This window comes from Pituophis catenifer, unplaced genomic scaffold, assembly GCF_029215685.1.
Source record: "Pituophis catenifer annectens isolate HBS135680 unplaced genomic scaffold, rPitCat1.0.hap2 SCAF_6, whole genome shotgun sequence".
NCBI classification, from domain to species: Eukaryota; Metazoa; Chordata; class Lepidosauria; order Squamata; family Colubridae; genus Pituophis; species Pituophis catenifer.
Window position 1 is genome coordinate 58318266 of NW_027256886.1, and position 21580 is coordinate 58339845.

General features: G+C 36.3%; 1 protein-coding gene across 1 annotated transcript in view; it reads left to right on the plus strand.

The window, feature by feature from the left end:
- Window positions 1–1541: 1541 nt before the first annotated feature.
- EDRF1 (erythroid differentiation regulatory factor 1) overlaps window positions 1542–21580 on the plus strand; it is a 33121-nt gene continuing 13082 nt past the window's right edge. The window contains exons 1-15 of the mRNA XM_070945068.1: window positions 1542–1665; window positions 2899–3113; window positions 6178–6244; window positions 8077–8202; window positions 9716–9840; window positions 11067–11226; window positions 13317–13418; window positions 13691–13812; window positions 14445–14556; window positions 15431–15578; window positions 16709–16817; window positions 17842–17953; window positions 18975–19235; window positions 20900–20971; window positions 21065–21215. Coding sequence (XP_070801169.1) covers window positions 1552–1665; window positions 2899–3113; window positions 6178–6244; window positions 8077–8202; window positions 9716–9840; window positions 11067–11226; window positions 13317–13418; window positions 13691–13812; window positions 14445–14556; window positions 15431–15578; window positions 16709–16817; window positions 17842–17953; window positions 18975–19235; window positions 20900–20971; window positions 21065–21215 — 1996 coding nt within the window. The 5' untranslated portion in view covers window positions 1542–1551. The remainder of the gene's footprint in view (window positions 1666–2898; window positions 3114–6177; window positions 6245–8076; window positions 8203–9715; window positions 9841–11066; window positions 11227–13316; window positions 13419–13690; window positions 13813–14444; window positions 14557–15430; window positions 15579–16708; window positions 16818–17841; window positions 17954–18974; window positions 19236–20899; window positions 20972–21064; window positions 21216–21580) is intronic.

The window sequence follows — 21580 nt, forward strand, 5'->3', positions numbered from 1 at the left end:
TTGCAATAATACAAACCAGGCAGAATTTTGCCTTGTGTCATGATCAGAAGATGCTTTGGGCCTGAGATAGAGTCTAAACATAATGAGTGGATATTATATTAGAAATGAATTATTTTGATTTAACACTGAATACATAGCTAGACTTATCGAAGATCCTGGTTTGGCCTCATTTGTCTCAGTTTTATGCTCTAATCCCAGCATCTTGCTAAATTGCAAATATCTTGGGACTACTCTGGACAAGCCCACAGAAAACAAGCATTGGCACAAGCACTAGCCATAACAACTTCTTTTTCTCAATTTAGAGGAATGGTGGAATAGCCATTGGATAAAATTCACATCCTCTTCCTCACATGTACAAGCAAAGGGGAACACTTTAAATGGCTAAATCTATGGTCTCCCTTTGGAAGATGCACATTTACCACATACCAGAAATTGCAAGATGAGTTTTAGAAGACACAACTCTGTTCCCTAGTTTTATCTACTGACTGGCACCTTGCCTCAGTTTAACCACTAGGAAAGCCTGTACATTATGTATTATATATTAGTATTTTTTTTAAGAAATAAAAGTTCCAAGAAAACTTTAAGCAGCATTTCTTGTTATTGGAAGGTATGTTAGTAGACAATATCATTGGAGGTAACTATTTCAACTTAGAATGTATTCCTTAAAAAGTTTGTATGGTTTTTTTTAAACAATTTTTTTAAAACTAGAAACCCCTCCCCTCAGTGATTTTTTTTTTTTTGCTTTACTTTATATGCCGCCCTTCTCCGGAGACTCAGGGCGGCTTACAATGCGTTAAGCAATAGCCTTCATACTTTTGTATATTTATACAAAGTCAGCTTATTGCCCCCACAATCTGGGACATAGGTGTATGTGATTACCTGCAGCCATTTCATGACACTTGAATGTACACACGTTTTTAAAAAGTTCTGATTTCAACCGAAGCCCCAGCATCTCTTGAGAATAAGTTTCCCACAACGAACTCGTTTTGGTTTTGTATGACTGAACAAGAATCATTGGAAGTTTTAAATCGGATTGGAAGTCACCCATTTGTCGCTGAAGGAGTAGGCGTCATTAATTATATTAAATGCTGCTATCCTGATGGGGTATAGAAGTCTAGACTTTGTCTGAAATGGTGTAGGGGTTTCCTGCCTGAGGGGGAGGTTGGACTAGAAGACCTCCAAGGTCCCTTCCGACCCTGTTATTTTGTTATTCCGACAAGTAATAACAGCAACGAATCATTTCTATGATCCCCTCAGCCAAGCGAAAAACGCGCCGCTTCTACGCTTTTCCCCTCGGTTGCCCCTCTCGCCTCCTTTTCCCTCCCACAGAAAAGATCTCGCGAGATCTCGCCTGCGCGCGGGAGCTTTTCCTCTGGCGAGGAACGGAACCAAAGAAACACAGCGAGAAAGAAGAGATCGCTGGGCGCCTGGGGTGGCTCCGCGTTCTTTCCGGTGGTTTCTAAATTGCAGGAACCTCCTCCTGCCAGAGAGGGCTTTCGACTTCCTGTGGCAACTGCTGCTCTCTTGGCGGCCGCGAGCCGAGCGAAACGAATGGGAGACCTCTGGGAAACGGGGGCTGGGGTTTGCCCCAATGAGAGAAGCTACCCTGGGACGTCCGAAGCAGGGCAAGTAGCGCTGACAGGAGAGCAAGAAGAGCCCAAACAGGTATCTCAACGCGGCTTTACGGCAGCTGCTAACTCCTTCCCAAGAGTCTATAGGGGTCCCAGCGGTCCCTTTAGCTCACCAGATGTGAAACCCACATCTGCCTTCTTTGTGTGGCAGTCGCCTTGGGCTTTGGGGCCAGGTGAACAAACGCAGCGTTCAGTTCCTTTTTCACATGGCAGGACCTGGCAAATGGGTGAAGTTGGGACAGAGAGAAGTCAAACCATAACTGTCTGTGACATAAAGAGAAGTCAGTTTTTCTGGGACTCCTCAGGCGCAACCTCTTTCCATGGTTAGTTACTTCCGTGGTGTTTGTGGTTTCCAGTTGCTTAAATAGAGAGGAGGACAAGCGGAGTCCTTGTGAAATGGAAATCCAGGGATGGGGTAGAAATACCTGGTATATTAGTCACAAACTACTTTGTATAAAAGAATAATATAATATAATTAATATAATATAATATAATATATAAAAATTAGGGATGACATGATAGCAGTATTTCAGTATTTGAGAGGCTGCCACAAAGAAGAGAGGGTCAAATTATTCTCCAAACCACCAGAGGAACAATGGTTGGAAACTAATCAAAGAGAGAAGCAACCTGGAATTAAGGAGAAACTTGCTAACAGTGAGGACAATTAACCAGTGGAATGGCTTGCCTTCAGAAATCATGGTGCTCCATCACTGGGGGTTTTTAAGGAAAGATTGGACAGTCACTTGTCTCAAATTGTATAGGGTTTCAAGCTTGAACACAGGGCTGGACTAGAAGACCTCTAAGGTCCCTTCCAGCTATTCTATTCTACCTTACTCTTGTAGAGGGGCATCAAAACTGCTTCAATGCATTTACTAATCTTCCTTTTTTTGTGACAGAAGTAGAAATGTATTTATTCCTCAATTAGTATTGAGGATCCACAAGAAAGCCTTCCTCATTACTCCTTGGGATTAACTCTGTTACACAAACTGCTGATAGGCTTAGTTGTCACATATCAAAACTGAAGAAGTTTCTTGGATGAGAAGTGAAATGTCTTCCAGGAAAAACAAAGAAAGTCCAGTTGCCTCTTGAAAAAGCACCTTTGGGACAACAATGACCTGGATGACTGGGAATCTCCATAGACATATCAAAACTGAATAGTTATTTTTGATTATTATTTTTTATGATTTGTTTTGAATGTGATCAAATGTGTGTACAGAGTATGTGCAGTTGAATTTTATAATTTTTCATTTTTTTATATACAATTTAGGGATCTACCGGTATGCTGTTGCTTGGTGGCAATGAAATAAAGAGCAGGGCTGTGGTAAAATATTCATCTGCACCACCCCAAGCAGCATTTTCCCGCCTTCAAGAAAAGACTGATCTAAAACTTCCACCTGCTAACTGGTTGCGTGAAAATGCAAAACTGGGACCAGCAGGGGCAACTATTCTTGGCAACAGCAAGAAAAGCAAACCATTTTCAAGGTAATTATTGAGAACCTTTTTTATCCCTATCTTAGTCAAAATAATCTCAAGTTTGTTAAAAGACATTTTGTGAGTTATGATTTATAGATAAATTTGTGTGGAAGGTAAAATACAGGATTAAAGAAGTTTTCACCAATTCATTAATTCATTCATTTATACACACAACACACATATACATGTGTGTATATACATATATACGTGTGTGTGTGTGTGTGTGTGTGTGTGTGTATTTTGTTAGAAACTTAACATTTTCAGCAAATGGAAAGCTGTTGGAGAAAACATACATATAATTGCATTGGGCTCTTAGTAGATTTAGGTCCCAATAAAATTGCTGGTTTAAGAACCAATTAATTATAATCCCAAAGTTTATTTTATGATATGGTGATTTGAAAGGAAAATTGACTAGAGAAGATGGAAACTGGGGGAGAAGCAATAGCGTAGAACTATGCCAGAATATTATGGAGGCAGTGCATAGGAACCCTTGAAATAATGTAATTTAGACACAGCAAGGAAATCTCTATGAGATAACTACAGTTTCTGGGAGGAGCATACCTAGGGCTCCCTAATTTGGGCTGTAAAAATTCAGATGACCGTTAGATGGTACAGCAAATATTTTTCTGTACTGTATCTCTGTGTTATCTAATGACTGTCCCACATTTTGTATATCTACCAACACTCTTTTTTTGTATATATTTTTAATTAAAACTTATAAGCAAAATAAAAATTAACACAAAATAATATAAAATAAAGATTAAAAAACAAAGAAAAAGCAAAAAGTGGAAGAAAAAAACGGAAGAAAAATAGAAAAGGAAGAAAAAAGATACAAAGAAGTGGCTTCTGATATTCTTCACAACAGTTATGAGTACAAATATATTTTAATCTCTCTAATGTTACATCATATTACACTTCCTTCTATAATCTAATAATCAAAACCATAAATTACAAATTCATTTTCATTCAGATATGATAGTATCTAATACTTATAATAAGCCAGTTTGGTGTTTAAGGTACCAGGCTAGAAAGATATTGTAAGATCTAGTTCCATCTTAGTCATGAAAACCAGCTGGGTGACTTGGGCCTGTCTTTCTCAGCCCAACTAACCTCACAGGATTGTTGTTGTGGGGAAAATAAGAGGTGTCTTGGATATGTACGTTACCTTGAGTTATTTGTAAAAATAATAATGGCAGGATACAAATAAATAACATTTATTTTGGCAAAATCTGTCAACCATGAACCATTCCTCCATAATGGTTAATTTTGAATCTTTCCATCTGTACATCTTGCAACAGTAATTATATATTGAAATAATCTTCCATGATTCATTAATCTTAAATCTACCTACCAAAATTCTGATCTGAAGCCAATCTTATTTTGATGTGTGGGCCAGTGTGTGTATTGTGTAGGAATAAACCAGAGTAGTGAATAAGATTAGAAAGGAACAGTTGTATTCTCTGCAAGAATTTGGTGGAAGTCTGGCCTACAGTATAAGTACAGAATGATACATTTCTAATCAGCTCTCCCTCTCCCCTCTACCCCTGTGTTGTTCATTATAATAACTAAGCATATATAGGAGTCCTACCTATATATTTGTTTACAACCTATATTTGTTTAGTAACAAGTTACAAGGGCATTGAAAAGTGACTTATGACTGGTTTTCATACTTGCGATCATAGTAGCATCCCAGTGGTCATACGATCAAAATTTTGGTGCTTGGCAATTGACATGCATTTATGACAGTATGATAGCCTTCCCAGCTGGCTTCCAACAAGTAGTCAATGGGAAAGTCAGATTCACTTAACAACCACATGATTCACTTAGCAACTGCAGTGATTTGCTTAACAATGATGACAAAAAAGGTGCAAAATGCAGCAAAACTCATTTAACACCTACCTTGCTTAGCAAGAGAAATTTGGAGCTCAATTGTGATCATATGTTGAGAACTATCTGAACCTTTTTATTTGAATTTTCTACTTCCATTTTTCTTTGGTGATCAATAAAATATGTTTTATATATAGTTAATACATTTCGTTCAGGAGAGAAATGCATTCAAGTAGTCTTTGACTTAGGACCAGTTGTTTAATGACCTTTTGAAGTTACAACAGACCCCAAAAATGGGATTTGTGACCTGGTTTCAAAGTTTTGATGTCACATGACTGTATTTCTGGTACTTGATAACACAGGCACACATTTACAGCTGCTTGCAGCACCATGCAATCACATGACCATGATTTACAAAGTTTTTGCCAGAAACCAGCTTTTACTTCCAGTTTCTAGCAAAAAATGCCCCATAGCAAATAATGAGTTCACTTAACAACTTCTGCAAAAGTCTTAAAATTGAGTCTAGTTAAGTGGTGACCTGCTTTATAAACATAATTATGGACTTAATTACGGTTGTAATTTGATGAGTACCTGTACATTTTTGGTTTTTTTCTGAGGAAAAATAATGGCAATAAATACTGAATTTTAAAAAGTATTTTTCTCAAGAAAAGGATCAAGATCTCTTCCTCTAAAAATCAATAGCAATAGCACTTAGACTTATATACCACTTCACAGTGCTTTACAGCCCCCTCTAAGTGGTTTACAAATAGCAATAATAGAGATGGTAGGTTGTGGTTCTCTTTTTTCTTGCTTACAACTGAATGAGTGGTAATGATGGGTTTCTTAGCATCTCCCTACACATCTTTTCTGCCAAGAGGTCAGAAAAAAGCAATGGTCTAATCTCCTGTTATTTAAATGATTTATAATTTTTAGATATATAATTTGGATTACATTTGAAAGCTATGCATTGATTAAATACTATGGAATGCAATCCTTCGGCAGTTCTTCTTTCTTTTTTGGTTTTAGAAAAGGATAATTCCCTTTTTAGCCAGGCTTTTTGAATTAGATTATGGTGATTTAAACATCAGTTTTTAAGTAGGTTTCAATTTTAAAAAATCTGTTATCTGCTTTGAATGCCTTGGAGGTGAAAAGATGGGGTAGAAAACTGAAATAATAAAAAGTTAGTACATTCATTTTGAAAAATAAATGCAATACTTGATTAATTTCATATCTTTATTTAAAATAGTTTTGGCATGGCATATGATTTTATCGACTCAGTTGGAAATGATGTGGATGTTGTATCTGATTCTGAGGTATGTATATTCTTAAGTAACATAATTTAACATATAATCCAAACTTGCTAGACTATTTAATTGATCTTACTACTTTAAAGGGGGAGAGTTTCATGATAAATAATTTTGTTTATATTGCATTTATATATTTATTACATTTATATTCCATGTTATATATTTGTATTGTTATTTTAGTGTTTATTGTCAATTTTGATTCATATTATATTGATATACAGTATCAATACTGATTTTAGTCATAAGTGCACACTAAATAACAATTACTGTTACTATTTATTAGCATTAAATGCTTATAGTTTTTAATATTTAGTCATATTTTAGAAGAATAGGGTTGTCTTTTAATAGGATAATTGGCAAAATCTAATTCAAATGTGATGCGTTGCATTCCAAAGGAATGTGAAAGAACAGGCTGCCTGCAAAATGCCAGGACCCATGTCACTTTAAGAGCTCTCTCTAGCCAGCCTAGCAATGTAAAAGCTGAGCAGATAGGCAGCAGAATGTTGTGATGTTGGAGTTGTAGTGGGTGTGAGAGAGAAGGTGCTTTGTGTTTATTTGGGGAACTAAAAGAGCCTTGAAGCAACCTAAGGCAAATTTACTATTATTGTTCTCCATAAATAGGGCTCAAAAGAGAAGTAGTAGTGGAGTAGCAGAAGCTGTAGTAGACTAGGAGAAAAGTGTATAGTGAACTGTGAGTGTATGTTGGTGTGTTGCCTAGAGGCTAGGTGGATTTGGCTTTCCTGGAGTTTGGAGCCCACTAACCTGTGTTTACATTAAAAAAAATCTGTGACAGTACCTTTCCATTCAGAGAAGTGACTTAGGTCCAATCAAACTTTCGTGAATTAAAATGGGGCAATTTATTAATTTCCCATTCAGAGTTTGGAATTTCTTCTGCTACATTCAATAGTTCACGGACCTTTGATATATGTTTTGTTTTGAATGGGGAGATAAGGTACTATAGAGAAGAGGATGATCTAAAATTTTGTAGAGTTCAGTCTTGACCAACTTCTAGAAGACAGGCAAGACTCACCTCTAAGAGCAGGTTGCTTCATAGCTCTCACAGATAGATGCTATGATGGAGAAATATTGCCTCCTGGCCACAGTGCCACTAGTTGTATATTTTAGAGTGGGACAGGGATGTAAGTCATTGAGATCAAGCCACATGAAGGGCTGGAATTAACATTTCAAAAACAAAGTTCTGGACCTCAGTGACCACCCCTGCTGTACTATTAATCAGGACTATTACAAACAAAACCAAAAACCAAAATACTTTTCTGTCCAAACTTCCAGCTTATTCCTACTTCCACATAGGAATTTTTGCAAGTTATAATATTTGACTGGATAATATTTAGATAAACCATGGTTTACAGCTTTTCACTTTCCCTCTGCTTAATATTTCAGTTTTTAGTTACAGCAATGCTAGGATTAGAGAAATATCTACAATTTGTTACGGTAATTTGGACAACATTCTCCTAACTTATGTTTAGTATAAAACATAGTTGTTGAACGCTTTTGAAACCAACATTTCTGATTTACGATTTCAAGTTTATAGAAAATGTGGGATGCTAATTCAATGTTACACCAAACCGTAAAGCGGCTTCCTTAATCATAATTCACAGAGATTTTGCTGAATATCTGAACTATTTTCAAATTTCACCAAAAAGGCTTTCAAAATTCTGATGGTGTTCACAAATGTCAATAATTATGCTCTAACACTTTGTCCTTTGTCTTTTATGATTCCTCTCAAGTTTATCTGTGTGGAAAGTTCTGAGTTGTCGATCTGCCTAATTCCTTAAAAACACTATATTTTCTTATTCTTATTCTCTGTTATTCTGCAGAATATTAAAAAACTCCTTAAGATACCTTACAGCAAATCGCATGTCAGCATGGCAGTACATCGAATTGGGAGAACGCTTCTGTTGGACGATTTAGATATTCAAGAACTCTTTATGAGATCATCGCAGGTGATCACAATATATTTTATAATATTTTATTTAGTTTACAGTGTTGCTATTTATCCTTCAATGATATTATCAGAAACACTTATAATTCTTTCCAGGAGAGTTGGGACAGTGAAACAATTTGTGGTCCTCAGAGAATTCTAGGATTATGGTAACCAATTCTAGTTTAATTCTGTGCAACATCTACCAATACATTTTGATGAAAGGCATGCATCTTCATTTTTTTTAGAATTTTGTCTGATGAAGCAGTTGAAAGAATTCAAAGGCTCAAGTTGTTGTATATAATGTGTGTTGTTATCATAATATATTACGTCACAGCTGGAGACACTATTATTAGAAAAAGTAGGAAAAACACTAAAATAGATGATTACTAAATAAATCACATTATCTAATTTTGAACAATAAATTAGGCTTTACCTCCTAAGACTCATATTGGCCAGTCTTTCTAATGTATACTGTATTTTTTGAAGTATAAGACACACTTTTCCCCCCTAAAAGAGGTTGAAAATTTGGGTGTGTCTTATATCCCAAATGTAGCTTTTTTTCAGCCCCAACGAGACGCTAGCGAGTGAAGTGATCTTCTGAGCTTCTCCCCAATGCTCAAAACCAGCAAACTAATGTGCTGAAGCTGACCAGACTAAGGACGCTAGCCAGATGAATACCTGGCAGATTTCCCCCCCCCCCTATTTTCCTCCCCAGAAACTAAGCTGCATCTTATACTCCGGTGCATCTTATACTCCAAAAAATTCAGTAATTAAAGATGTTATTTGTAGGCTAAGGGTACATACATTTCAATGAGCCACTCCTTAACACCAAATGAATATATCTCTTAACAGATGCAAATTTCAGGACTGTAAACTAAAGCAAAAAAGTAAAAAAAAAAAAAAAGTAAAAAAGGTGTCGGAGGTGGAAAACTACTCATTTTTAATCTTTTACAGGTAGTCCTTGACTTATTACCAAAATTGAGCCCATAATTTCTGTTGCTAAGTGAGACATTTGTTAAGTGAATTCTGCTCCATTTTATGATCTTTCTTGCCATACTTAAGTGAATAACTGTAGTTAAATTAGCAATACGGTTATTAAATGAATATGACTTCCCCATTGATTTTATTTGTTGGAAAACCCCAGGACACTGCAACTATCATAAATGAATCAGTTTTCAAGCCTCTGAATTTTGATCACGTGACCATGGGAATGCTGCAATGGTTGTAAGTGTGAAAAATGGTCATAAGTCACTTTTTTCAGTGCCATTGTAACTTCAAACAGTCACTAAGTGAACTGTTGTAAATCGAGGAGTTACCTGTATTTCAGAAATAGGTGTGCTTTCTGAATACTAGGCTCTATGTATTTATATACTATTGTCAAGAAAACTGCATCTGTCAATGTAGAACCCAGAACTATGTTTAACTCAAGGAAATCTTTAAACTAATTAATTAATTAGTTAATTACCTTATTAATTAAATTAATAAGGTAATTGCTATTTACCTTTTTGAATACATTTTTGTTTTTCATTTAGACTGGAGATTGGACATGGTTGAAAGAATTCTATCAGAGATTAATAGATCAGAAGTGGCAACGAAAAAAGAAGAGCAAAGAACATTGGTACCACAAAGCTATACTTTCCAAATTTTTATATTACAGGTACCTTTTGGTATTGGTTTTTTTGTAATTTTGTTAACATTGTTCCTTTGTGTTTAACCTACATTGAATCTACATCCTAAGTAAAACTTGTCATTTCAAAGCTTAGGCAACATTATATCTCTCTTGTTTCTGAACATTGATTGAAAAAAAAAGAGCGCATACAAGGTGATTTTCCCTCCTGATTTTATAGTCCCTCATTTCTCATGGAATGTCATTCCAAAAGGTTCTCCTTTGGAGAGCTGCAGCTGCCGGTAGCTAGACAAGGAAATATTAAAGTTTCCACAAACATGTAGCACTTTGAATTCAGATGTAGTACCAAAAATGAATGATTTCTATTTAATATTTTTCTAAAGTATCTAATGAAATTTAATTAATGGACTGTCTTAACAGTCTGCATATTGTTACAAAGATAGGCTCATAAGTTTATGCTTTTGTAATGGTGAATCCATATGGTTGAATGGCAGCAAATTCCATGCCTGGGAAAATATATGATTCTTCAGGTCTAATATCTAATTATAAAAAGCAAAATGATGAGACCCAGGGACAGGTAACTTCTTCAGGAAACTGGGTCCAAAGCAGAGACAAGGCTGAATCCCAAATTATAGATATTTGACCTATACAAATTATGCCAAAATAGTGTTTCGGGGAAAGTAAATAGATGCTCTCAGAAAATGGCAAATAGAATAATTTCCACAAAAAGACAGCATACAATGTATGTCACATCAAAATGCACCAAGACAAAACACGGACAACATATATTCACATACTATTTACTCATCCCTTATCTAGTACACCCATTTTCCATTATCCTTTCTGCATGTGGTCCCTGGTAGCTGGGCATTGTGTTAAACTGCAAAGACTTTTATAGATTTAAGGATTATCCTTGGAAAGAAATACAGCATTGTAAAACTAAGGCTAGGTTTTTAAGTATGGTAGACTCCCATTTAAAAATGATAAATCTATTATGTTGCAGTTGCTTGGAATATAGAAACCATCTTGAGAACTTTAGTTTTATGTAAATAAAAACAAAAGTGCCTGATTGAAAAATGTAATATTTATATTCTCTTCTGTTGAAACCATGCTATGGTATGTGATAAAAAATACATTACAAAAAGTTCTTGTGTGTTCATGTTGTAATTATTAGGATGTTATTAAAAATAACAATATTAAAATGTAATGTTTTGTGAAAATGGTTTAATTAACATTTTCAGTTTCTTTCTTGTCAGTATCAATGGTGATGAAGCTGCTCAACCTGTTCCTGGTTCCAAAGAACAAAATCAAGAAGAGACAACAGAAGATGAAACAGATGAACCTAGCAGGGTTTCTTGGCCAGCTCCTTTTGAAATGCCTTCCTCCCTTTCTGAAGATGCAAGTACTTCTAATCAGGTAAATATTGTGTCCTTTCTATCTTGACAGTAGCAGTTGTTTCTTATAGCCCCCATTGCCAATGTCTAGTCTGGTGACTGTTGAATAACAGGGAGAAATTGCTGCTTCCTGCCCTTTTTTATAAGTAGATGGAAGCAAAATACATCTTACAAATGAGTGTGCAAGAGCTCACTAGATAGCATGGTGTGGAGAGTGTTCAGGATCTCCAAGTCATTTATGTACATGAACTTAAGTATAAGTCCAATATAAATTAGATTAATTGGCTTTTTTATTTGCTTTGATTGCGTTTCAGAAGAGATTATAAAGTGCTACAAGTAACATGAATATTTATGAGCTTCCTATTCATATAGAAAGTAAAAAAGTTTGTTTGAGAAAAATACTTAAATTACGCTCTTTTCTGGTTTGTTATGGTTTTATTCCCTGTTTTAAGCTCTGAATGGAGAATGGAGAAGAAACTTCAAAAAATAGATTACTTAAAGCCTATATAATATCCCATGTCCTTATTTATGTCAGGCCAGCTTTAATTGTTATTACTTTGCTTCAGGTAATCCTGTTAATAAGGAAAATCTGTAATTCAATCTTCGTATGTTGTTAGAAAAAAAGTGCCAAACCTCTGCTACGTAATCATTACTTTTGCTGATGATATAAGGCGCTCTTCAAGTATATTCCTGTTCTTCATATGTTCTTGAATTTGTTTCATAAATTTCCCCATCTCTTTATGGTCCACCTTTACAGAAATTCTGGTGTAAAATGTTCCAGATTCCCAAGTATCCAAAAAAGGAGAAATCTGTGTTTTGGTCTATCCCAAACTTCCCCCAATCCTCTGCAGCACTCTTGTGCTCCTAATCTGGAACTCCTGCTGCTTCAGTAGTGGGTTGCTACTGGTTCGCCCTGGATTGGGCGAACCAGTAGCGATGGCGGCAGGAGGCTCCGCCCACCCACCTGGATGTCTCTGCACATGCGCAAAAGCATTGCGCGTGAAGCACACACATGTCCACGAGCGAACCGGTAGCAGCGGAATTTGAAACCCACTACTGTGCTGCTTCTATTTAGCAACCCATGCATCTTAGATTACAACTCTTAAATGATGTGCTCACCTTATGCTGCATTTCTTAGCAATGGCAATCCCATCCAAATTGCCATCTTAACCTGACAACTACCTGCATTTGAGAAAATTCCTTTTGTATCAAGGTCATAGAATAGAGAAAGACAGACATAGGAAGTCATAGACTCAAAGTTGGAAGGGATCGCCTCCTAGTGGAGGAATCCAGAAATAAAATACAAAATTGGATAACTGGCCAAGTTCAACTTCAACATATTCAATGAAGAGTCCCTTACCTCCCTAAGTAATTGTCAGAACTGCTCTGATTTGTAGTATATTTTTCCTGAGATTCTGAGATTTCATATAATCTCTCTCTTCCTAGGATTTAACTGCTAATGATGACCCCCTTTTTAATTTATGATGCTTCCAAGTCTGGTTCTTAAACAGGATATATAATACTTCAGGTGGGGTCTGATCAATGTAGCATAGAATAAGATTACTAGAACCAGGAAAGCAAAGTCATTTCTCTCCGCAAATGTAGTACTTGTTCTGAAAATGAGAGCTAGTCTTAAAGGAGAAATCAGGGTTTGTTTTTCCATGATTGGGCTCAGAAATTCTGAGAATGAAATACAGTGAATAAAACTGAAGACTATTTATAATATAAATGCAAGCAAACATTTTGTCATCCATTGGGAACATTTATAATTTTATTATTGCAAAACATTTCAGTACCTGTTAAGTACATGTTGAAGACTAGCGTGTAAATAATCTTGCTTGAATTGTATGCAGAAGTAGGTAGAATCATATTTTCTGGATAAGACTGATTATATGAGCAAAGAAATTGCAAAGACTTAACAAGGAGTTGTTTGTAAACAATTTTCATGATGGACTGTTCAAAAGTATTGGTCAAAAAGAACCAAAATATGTATACTCAGTGAAAAAAGCCTTCACAGATAGGTTATCCAATGTGCAAAATTGGTACTTTATTAAAAGCAGAGTTTATATCATTTCAACAGTAGAATCACTTATGCCCTTGTGCTTTTCACAGGGAAGTGTGCCTCTTGAATCCTCATATGTAGTGGGGCATGTGGCCTCAGCCCCCAAAGAACAAAACCTAACTACTTTGTTCAGTGACGGGGAAAGCAGTCAGGTATGATTTTATGTGGAATTTGACCCGAGGAAAACCCCTTGCTCAGTTTGATTTACAGTGCAGCTGAGGGGGAAAAATCGTTTTTATCAATTGTTTTGTGGCACCTGCAATCTTGATTTTTTATTGTGAAAGTCTAGAATAGCTACCATGTATTATGGTTTATTTGCTGTTTGTGCACCTTGCTTTCTTTTAAGTCTGCAAAGCTATGCTACGTTTTCTTTTATAATAAAGAGAATAAATGTTTATACATGGCATGTTCTTCAAATTTAAAGGGTCTTAAAAATGACTTCGTTAGGAACATCTTATGGACATTTGAAGATATTCACATGTTGGTAGGTTCAAATATGCCTATATTTGGAGGAGGAAGATACCCTGCTGTCAGCTTGCGTCTCAGGTGAATTAAGTGAATTAAATTAGATAGCTCCCTGTTGAAAAATGCTACTGTCGTTTTTTACTTATTGTTGCTAAAAAGTCACTTCAAAAATGAATTCCTTATTCAATATGAACTAAGCTTAAGTAGTTCCAATGGATGAGGAGCCTTCAAAAAGTCTAATCTATGGTATGTTTTGCCTATTTGGCAAAGAAAAGTACCTGTTCAATATTGTTAATATATTAAATATGAAGGATTTAAAATATGTAAAATATTGATAGGTCAAACTCTCTTATATCCTCGGTTGTATTCTGTATATTTCCCATTTTTGGTCTCTGTACTTCACTTGCAATTATTTAATTTTTACAATCTTCTGATTACTTGGTTTTAAAGGACAACCTTAAAGTTGCTTCTTAAATTGAAAAGTTTCCCCTACATAACAGAACTAAAATTACAAAAATGGTCATTATTCAAAACCACTGTTGATTTCATATCTACTGCAAATGTTTCCATTTTCCTATTAGTCCTGATAGCTAATATTTACAGGTTTATATTGTATTAACTTAGTATTTAATTTCGAATCAACACTTCTATTTGTATTTTTAATGAATCCTAACTATTTTATTGAAATAACATTGCAATATTTTTACTTGAAGGGATAACAATAAGCCAATTAATGTGCTAACAGGAATTGATTATTGGTTGGACAACTTGATCTGCAATGTTCCAGAACTTGTTATGTGTTTTCATGTCAATGGAATTGTTCAGGTAAATTTTCCTTAAAAATATTCTGATTGCTTTCTCAATCTCAATCAGCAAAAGAATAAGTCGGAGGCTTAAAGTATACCTTTGCTATGATTTTATCCAATGTGGTATCCCCTATATATATATGTTCTGATATAACTTTAGAAGTTCCTAGCTAGCTTAGCTGATTACTGAAGGACACATTAGTTGAAGAAAATGAATGGTATCCATTCAAGTAAGGTTGCTATAGCAAATAGATAGCAACCCGTCTGAGACTTCATTGTGAATGTCTTTGTAAGCACATTTTATTTGTAAGCAGTTCTGTACTTTCAGCAGTACACAAGAACTTACATTTATACATGTTAATAACTGTGAGTTCTATGTTATGTATAGAACATATCACAAAAAGTTGGGCAAGCTTTTTAGCTTTACAGGGAGTCCTCAATTTACGATCCTAGTGGAGCCTGCCCATTATGATTGACAGCTGTTAAGCTAGACAGTGTTGCTTAATAACCCCCACCCCCTGCTCTTCCTGATGCAGCCATTAAACAAACCCACAGGTCGTTAAATGGAGTATGGAGTGCTTTGGTGGAGAACCTTGCCTATCCCGGGCCTCCCAAGGTCTCCTCCAACTCCTGAGACTCCCAATTCCACACCCACCCCTCAAAGTCTCCACAGTCTTTAGGGGAAGAACTGCAGCATCCCTCTGGTTGGTTGTAAGGACAAACTACTGCAGAGGCACTGCAGGGCCGTAACTTCAGGACCAAGGTGTAAGTAGCTTTGGGGGCATCCACCATAATTTCAAACAGTTGCTAAACGAGGACTACCTGTATCATGAAACTTTTGCAACAGATATTTTTTTTTTTCAGTTCTAAAAATTCTTCCATTTTTGTTGCAGAAATATGAAATGATTAAGACAGAAGATATACCCAATTTGGAGAATTCCAATTTCTCTACTAAAGTAATAAAAGATATTGCTCAAAATATTTTATCTTTTCTGAAATCAAATTGTACAAAAGAAGGACATACATACTGGCTGTTTAAAGGTAAACTTCCCCCTGACCAATAGGGTTTTTTAAATTTTGTTTTTGAAAGGGCGATTTGCAATGTGGCTGTAACTTGGAATGAAATACGGTACAGAAGGCTCATAGTTCTTAGAAAATGAAGAAGCTAGCGAAATAGCAATTTCTTTCCCAAAAGTTTCTAATCATTGGCTACACTGACAACGCATAGAATGTCTCTCTTCATTTACACCAGGGGTATCAAACTGGATTTCTTTGCGGGCCGGATCAGCATTGTAGTTCTCTGCGGGCTGGCAGGGGTGGGTGGGCGGGATGGATGCCTCCTGCAGCATCTTGCCGGCCAAAATGGGGTGTGGGGGGGTTGTGTGCGCCCCCCCCTGCGCTCATTTCACCCTCCATGGCTTCCTGCAGCACTCTGCCAGCTATTTTCAGGCCCGTTTTCGACCCTGTTTTTGGGCTGCTTTCAGCCTGTTTTTCAGCTGGCAGAGTGCTGCAGGAGGCCATGGAGGGTGAAAAAGAGGCATGGGGTGGGGGTGGGGGGACGCACATAGCTGCCAGAGGCACTGCAGGCCGGTCCTTTGATATTTCCAGGCTGGCCCCGCGGGTTGGATTTAAGCACCCCTGATTTACACCAACATAAGGAGATAGTATTTTGTGCTATTAAGTTTGTGTTTACCACTACTGTGATCTTGTGAGCTTTAAGGCTTCCAGGGAAAGGGAGTAATAGCAATAGCATTAAAGACTTATATATCTCTTCACAGTGTTTCACAGTGCCCAACAAGCTAGGTCCTCATTTTATTGATCTCAGAAGGATGGAAGGCCTTGAGCCTGCTGAGATTCGAACTCCTGGCAGTCATCAGAATTAGCCTGCAATACTACATTCTAACCATTGTGCCACCACGGGTCATACGTCTAATATTTTCATGTACATCATGCACGTAACTAACAAGGAAAAAGTTTCAAATTTTTCAGTTTTCTATGTTGGTTGGAAGAACTTGAGCCATAGTAATAGTTAGATAAACTGAAAGCAGAGCAAACCTTAGTCATTAGCTTTATATTCTAAAATACTATAGAATTACCAACAATTCTGGCTTTTTATTCTTTGGACTTCTAATTTTATCAGACAAACTGATGGAAAACATTTTTCCTTTCAGCAAGTGGAAGTGATATAGTGAAGTTGTATGATCTCACTACCCTGTGTGAAGAAACAGAAGATAAATACCAAAACCCTTTCACAATGCCGGTAGCAATTCTTCTCTACAAGTAAGTTTTTCTATATATCATGGGGATTCAAGAATATATAAAAGAAGGGTTGGGTGACCCTTCTTTTACATATGTACACTCAAAACCTTTACCAAAAGTAAAATGTTAATCCTAGGGGCTATGTAAAATGTTAAATCTTTAGGTACTTGTTTTGATGCAGCACTTAACTTTCTAAAAAGTAATTAAATGAGTCTGTTATTTGGTTTTATATTGTAGGAGGCAAGAATGCAAGGAAAATAATACTTTTTTTGACCAAATTGTTATATCCTTATAATGATAACATACTGTCTGTATAGCAACCTATCCTACCCAATAAGTATGTTGAATGGTTTATTAAATGGTTTATTGCAGTATTTGATTCCAGTTTTGAAATACTAATATTAGTAAAAATGCTAATTTTTGTACAAGAAAATTAGAAAATGCACTGTTGGATTTTATTTTAATTTTGTAATCATCTAGGTACTTGAAGAAGTTGATCTGAAAAAAATTATTTTATATCTCATGCTGGCTAGTACCACAAGGATACACAATGTCTTGTGGGAGGGTGGGTTTCAGTTTCATTATTTTCTCTTTTGATAGCAAAGGAAGCATGATGGCAACTTCATTTAGCTTGCTTTAGCCGAAGGGAGCAGCTGTGGGTCCATTAGAACTAAAGCCAGCCCTGGCAAACTGTTCGTCAGAGAGTGAATTATCTAATCTTTATAGGATTTTTATCAGTTGCCTTCTAAGACAAAAGTGTTTGTGTATGGGGGGGATATGTGTTATGTGTTTAAAACTTATGTGTGTTATGTGTTTAAAATTTATGTTGAAGTACTACAAAGATAACATTCAAAACAGTACACGTGTGAAATTTAGAATTAATTTAAAGCATGTAAGAAAAGATTGTCTTCAATGACATCAGCATTTTCTTGTCATTAAAATATTTACTAGCATTTTTTTCTGATACACATTTAAAATAAAATTTCAGTAGATATTTGAAATGTGAAAACTTTCGTTTCTTTTCTGTTCCCTTACTTTTGCTTAGAGTTGCATGCAATATGATGTTGAAAAAAACACAAAACCGGAAATATTATGGTACTATTAGAACTTTACTCCTTAACTGCGTAAAATTATTGGACAAGGGCAGGCATCCTCAGGTAAGAATTAAATCTGTATACTCTTGTTTCTGTATCACCTAGTGAAAACATTTTATGTATTGTAGACTGGTTAAAATTAAATATATATTTGATCTCCAATTACAATGGAAGACTCTTCATGTTTATGCAATTTCAATGAATTCTAGATTGCACATAATGCTAAGACACTTAATGAACTTTGGCTGTATACATTCTCTTCATGTGGTTTAAAATATCTGGAATTCATTGTATCTGACTTGTATTTGAACCTGGCTTATTTTAATATTATTATTATTATTATTATTATTATTATTATTATTATTATTATTATTATTATTATTTCAATTTATATGCCGCCTTTCTCCAGAGACTCAGGGCGGCTTACAATGCATTTTTTAAAAAAAACATTATAAAAACATTTAAAAATTAAAACATTAAAACCCATTCACACCATTCATGGTCGGATCTCACAAGATCGCAAAGCGAGATCAATGGCCCCAGGCCTGCCGGAAAAACCAGATCTTCACCACTTTTCGGAAGGCCAATAGGGTGGGGGTGGTCTGGACCTCAGGAGGTAACTGGTTCCAGAGAGCTGGGGCAGCCACAGAGAAGGCCCTCCCCCGCCTTGTCTGCCCGCCAGCCGGAATTGTTTAGCTGATGGGATCCGGAGGAGACCAACTCTGTGGGATCTTACTGATCGCTGGGAGCTATGTGGTAGAAGGCGGTCTCAAAGATAACCTGGCCCTGAGCCATGTATAAAGCACAGTTTAAGTTAACGCAATTTGCCTTTTCAATTATAACAGTTAAAATATTGGAACCATGTCCATACTAGGAAAATTTGGGTTGAAAACTTATCCATATACTGCCAAAATAATGTTTAATGTTATAAGTGAAGTTAATGAGTACATCCTATTCTACTATTTAAAATAAGCATATTTTAACTACAATTTTACCTTTAAATCCATTTTTAAGATATTTGTAAAAAAAAATATAGTGCTGGGAGACCCTTTGAATTCTTATTTCTGTCTTTATTTCAAATAAGATTATTGCTTCAGCAAATTACATGCTCTCAGAACTGTTCCAATTAGATGAGCCAAAAAAAGAAGAAAGCAGCGAATTTCCTTTAAATGGCAACTCTGATGAAAGTTATAGTGAAGAAGAAGAAGAAATGCCTGATAGTGATGAAAATGGATTGTATAGCACCAGCTCAGATTTTCCAGATGACAGCAAAGCCGTTGCTATAATTAAATCTGTTGGAGAATTGTCAGTACCTGAAAAATACAAGTCTACTCATCAAATACGTGTAAGTTTATCTACTGAATTTGAAATGCCACTTCAGTTAACATTGGGATTATATTTTATGGTCTAAATTTAAATATGTGGGATTCCTTTCTGTCAAGGTAATTACCATATTTTTCGGAGTAGAAGATGCACTAAGATTTCGAAGAGGTAAAAAAGAAAAAAAGTTTTTGCCCTCCCCGGCCCACAGGGGCACTCCGCAGGCCTTTCAAACTCTCTGCGCGTCCTGTTTTTGTGAAAAATGGGCCCATTTTCCACAAAAACAGGATGTGCAGAGAGTTTGAAAGGCTTGCAGAGTGCCCCTGTGGGCTGGGGAGGGCAAAAACGTGACACGGGGAAGGGGTTGGTAAGCCAAAAACGGGCCCATTTTTCACAAAAACAGGATGCACAGAGTGTTTGGGAGGCCTGCAGAGTGCTCCTCGTGGCTGGGGAGGAAAAAAACGCCCCTGTTTTTTGACTTACCAACCCCCCCAACGCATCGCGTTTTTGCCCTCCCCAGCCCCCAGGAGCACTCTGTGGGCCTCCCAAACCCTCTGCGCATCCCGTTTTTGCAAAAAACATGCCTATTTTTCGTGAAAACAGGATGCGCAGGGCGGAGTTTTGGGAGGCCAAAAATGGCTGTATTCGGTGTATAAGACCCATTAACGTTTCCACCCTCTTTTAGGGGGGTGGGTGGGGAAAGTGTGTCTTATACTCCAAAAAGTACGGTAATATGAGAAGAGGAGTTTTCAGTTGAAGATTACCTCCGTTGGGCCTTCAGGGGAAATGCGTGCCTTTCAAAAATAGATATCCAAATAATTTATTTCAAGTAAATAACTTCATATTTTTTTCTAATCCTAACCCTATCAACTGTTTTGGCTTGTTAGAATCTTTTAAACGTACGTTAGATGAATCCTACCACTTTTTTTTCTCCTTTCTTAATTCCAAACTTATGTGTTTATTCATATTTTTTTAAAAATTTGCATGTATGTCCCCTATCTATAATATGGATTATATCCGCACACTCTCAAACAATCCCCCAAACTCCAACAATATCATTTGATTGTGTATATTACCACCGCTGCCTCTGGTTGTCTTTGATGAGAGACTATTCCTTACTGCAAAGGATCATTGGAAAAAGTATTATATTCATAAACTTCTGGAGTGACAACAGGGAAGGGATCATCATTACTTCGGGGGGGGGGCGAGGTATTCCAGAGCAGGAGAACTACCATACAACCAAGAAGCTCTACTTATGAATACAGGATTTCCTAATATCTTGGAAGGAAGACTTTATAACATGATATCTCAACCCATAGATATTGGACAGACAGATTCTACATAAAGTAGATGGTCCTGTAGGCCTTCCTGGAATGTTTTCAATAATTGATGAAAAAAGGTTCCATTTCAAATCTCAACAGTTATTTATACATATTAGAAATCACATGATTTTCATTTGTATATAATTCTAATTCTGACCTATGTCTGGTGACTTTCTGTCCATATTAAACCTCTCCTTTAATTGTGTATATAAAAAACATTGAAAAGTAAATCCTGCAGTCAATTGTTCTTTTGATTTCATCTTAAGCTTATATTCTTTATAAGAATGGCTTCTTTGTTGGTTTTCAGTGATAATATAAGCTGAATTCCACTAGTTTCATGAAAACTTCTTTTGTCTTTTCTATAAAGCCTAGCTGTGCCTTTCCTGTTTGCCATGACACTGAAGAACGATGCAGACTAGTACTCAGCTATGTTCTTGAAGTAAGTTACATAACTGAGAAGTGTGCTATTTAACTGTTTTTTAATGTGTACGTGTTGGTACAGTATTGAAAAGCTTTTTTCTTTAACAAATAGGGCTTAAAGTCGGTTGATAGTAGCATCAAGAAGGAAAGTGATCTTCCTGCAGCAGACCCCAGTATACCTATCCCTTTAAAATACGAAGATGAATCATCAACAGTTGGCCCTGAGTGCCTTGAAAAACAGATGGCCTTATTTTTAGGCAAGAGTAAGTTTGGTTTGTTGCATCCTAAATGGCTTTTCACAGATGGTAAACCTCTTTGTCAAGAAAGCCTAAGCCCCAAATATTGCTTTCTTTATAAAGTGATTGTATTACTTTGAATTATATGTAAAACTTTGCTATTTTAATGTGTTTGTCTACATTTAATGTATTTATTATGAGACCTTTGCCAATTTGGTTCAGTGGTTAAGGCACCAGGCTAGCAACCTGGAGACTGTGAGTTCTAGTCCCTTCTTCAGGCATGAAAGCCAGCTGAGTGACTTTGGTTTGGTCACTTTCTCTTTGTCCATGATGTTGGGCTTGGGTGTCAAGTTGGTTTTTCAGTTCCTGTTACAACCAATGGATCAATACTC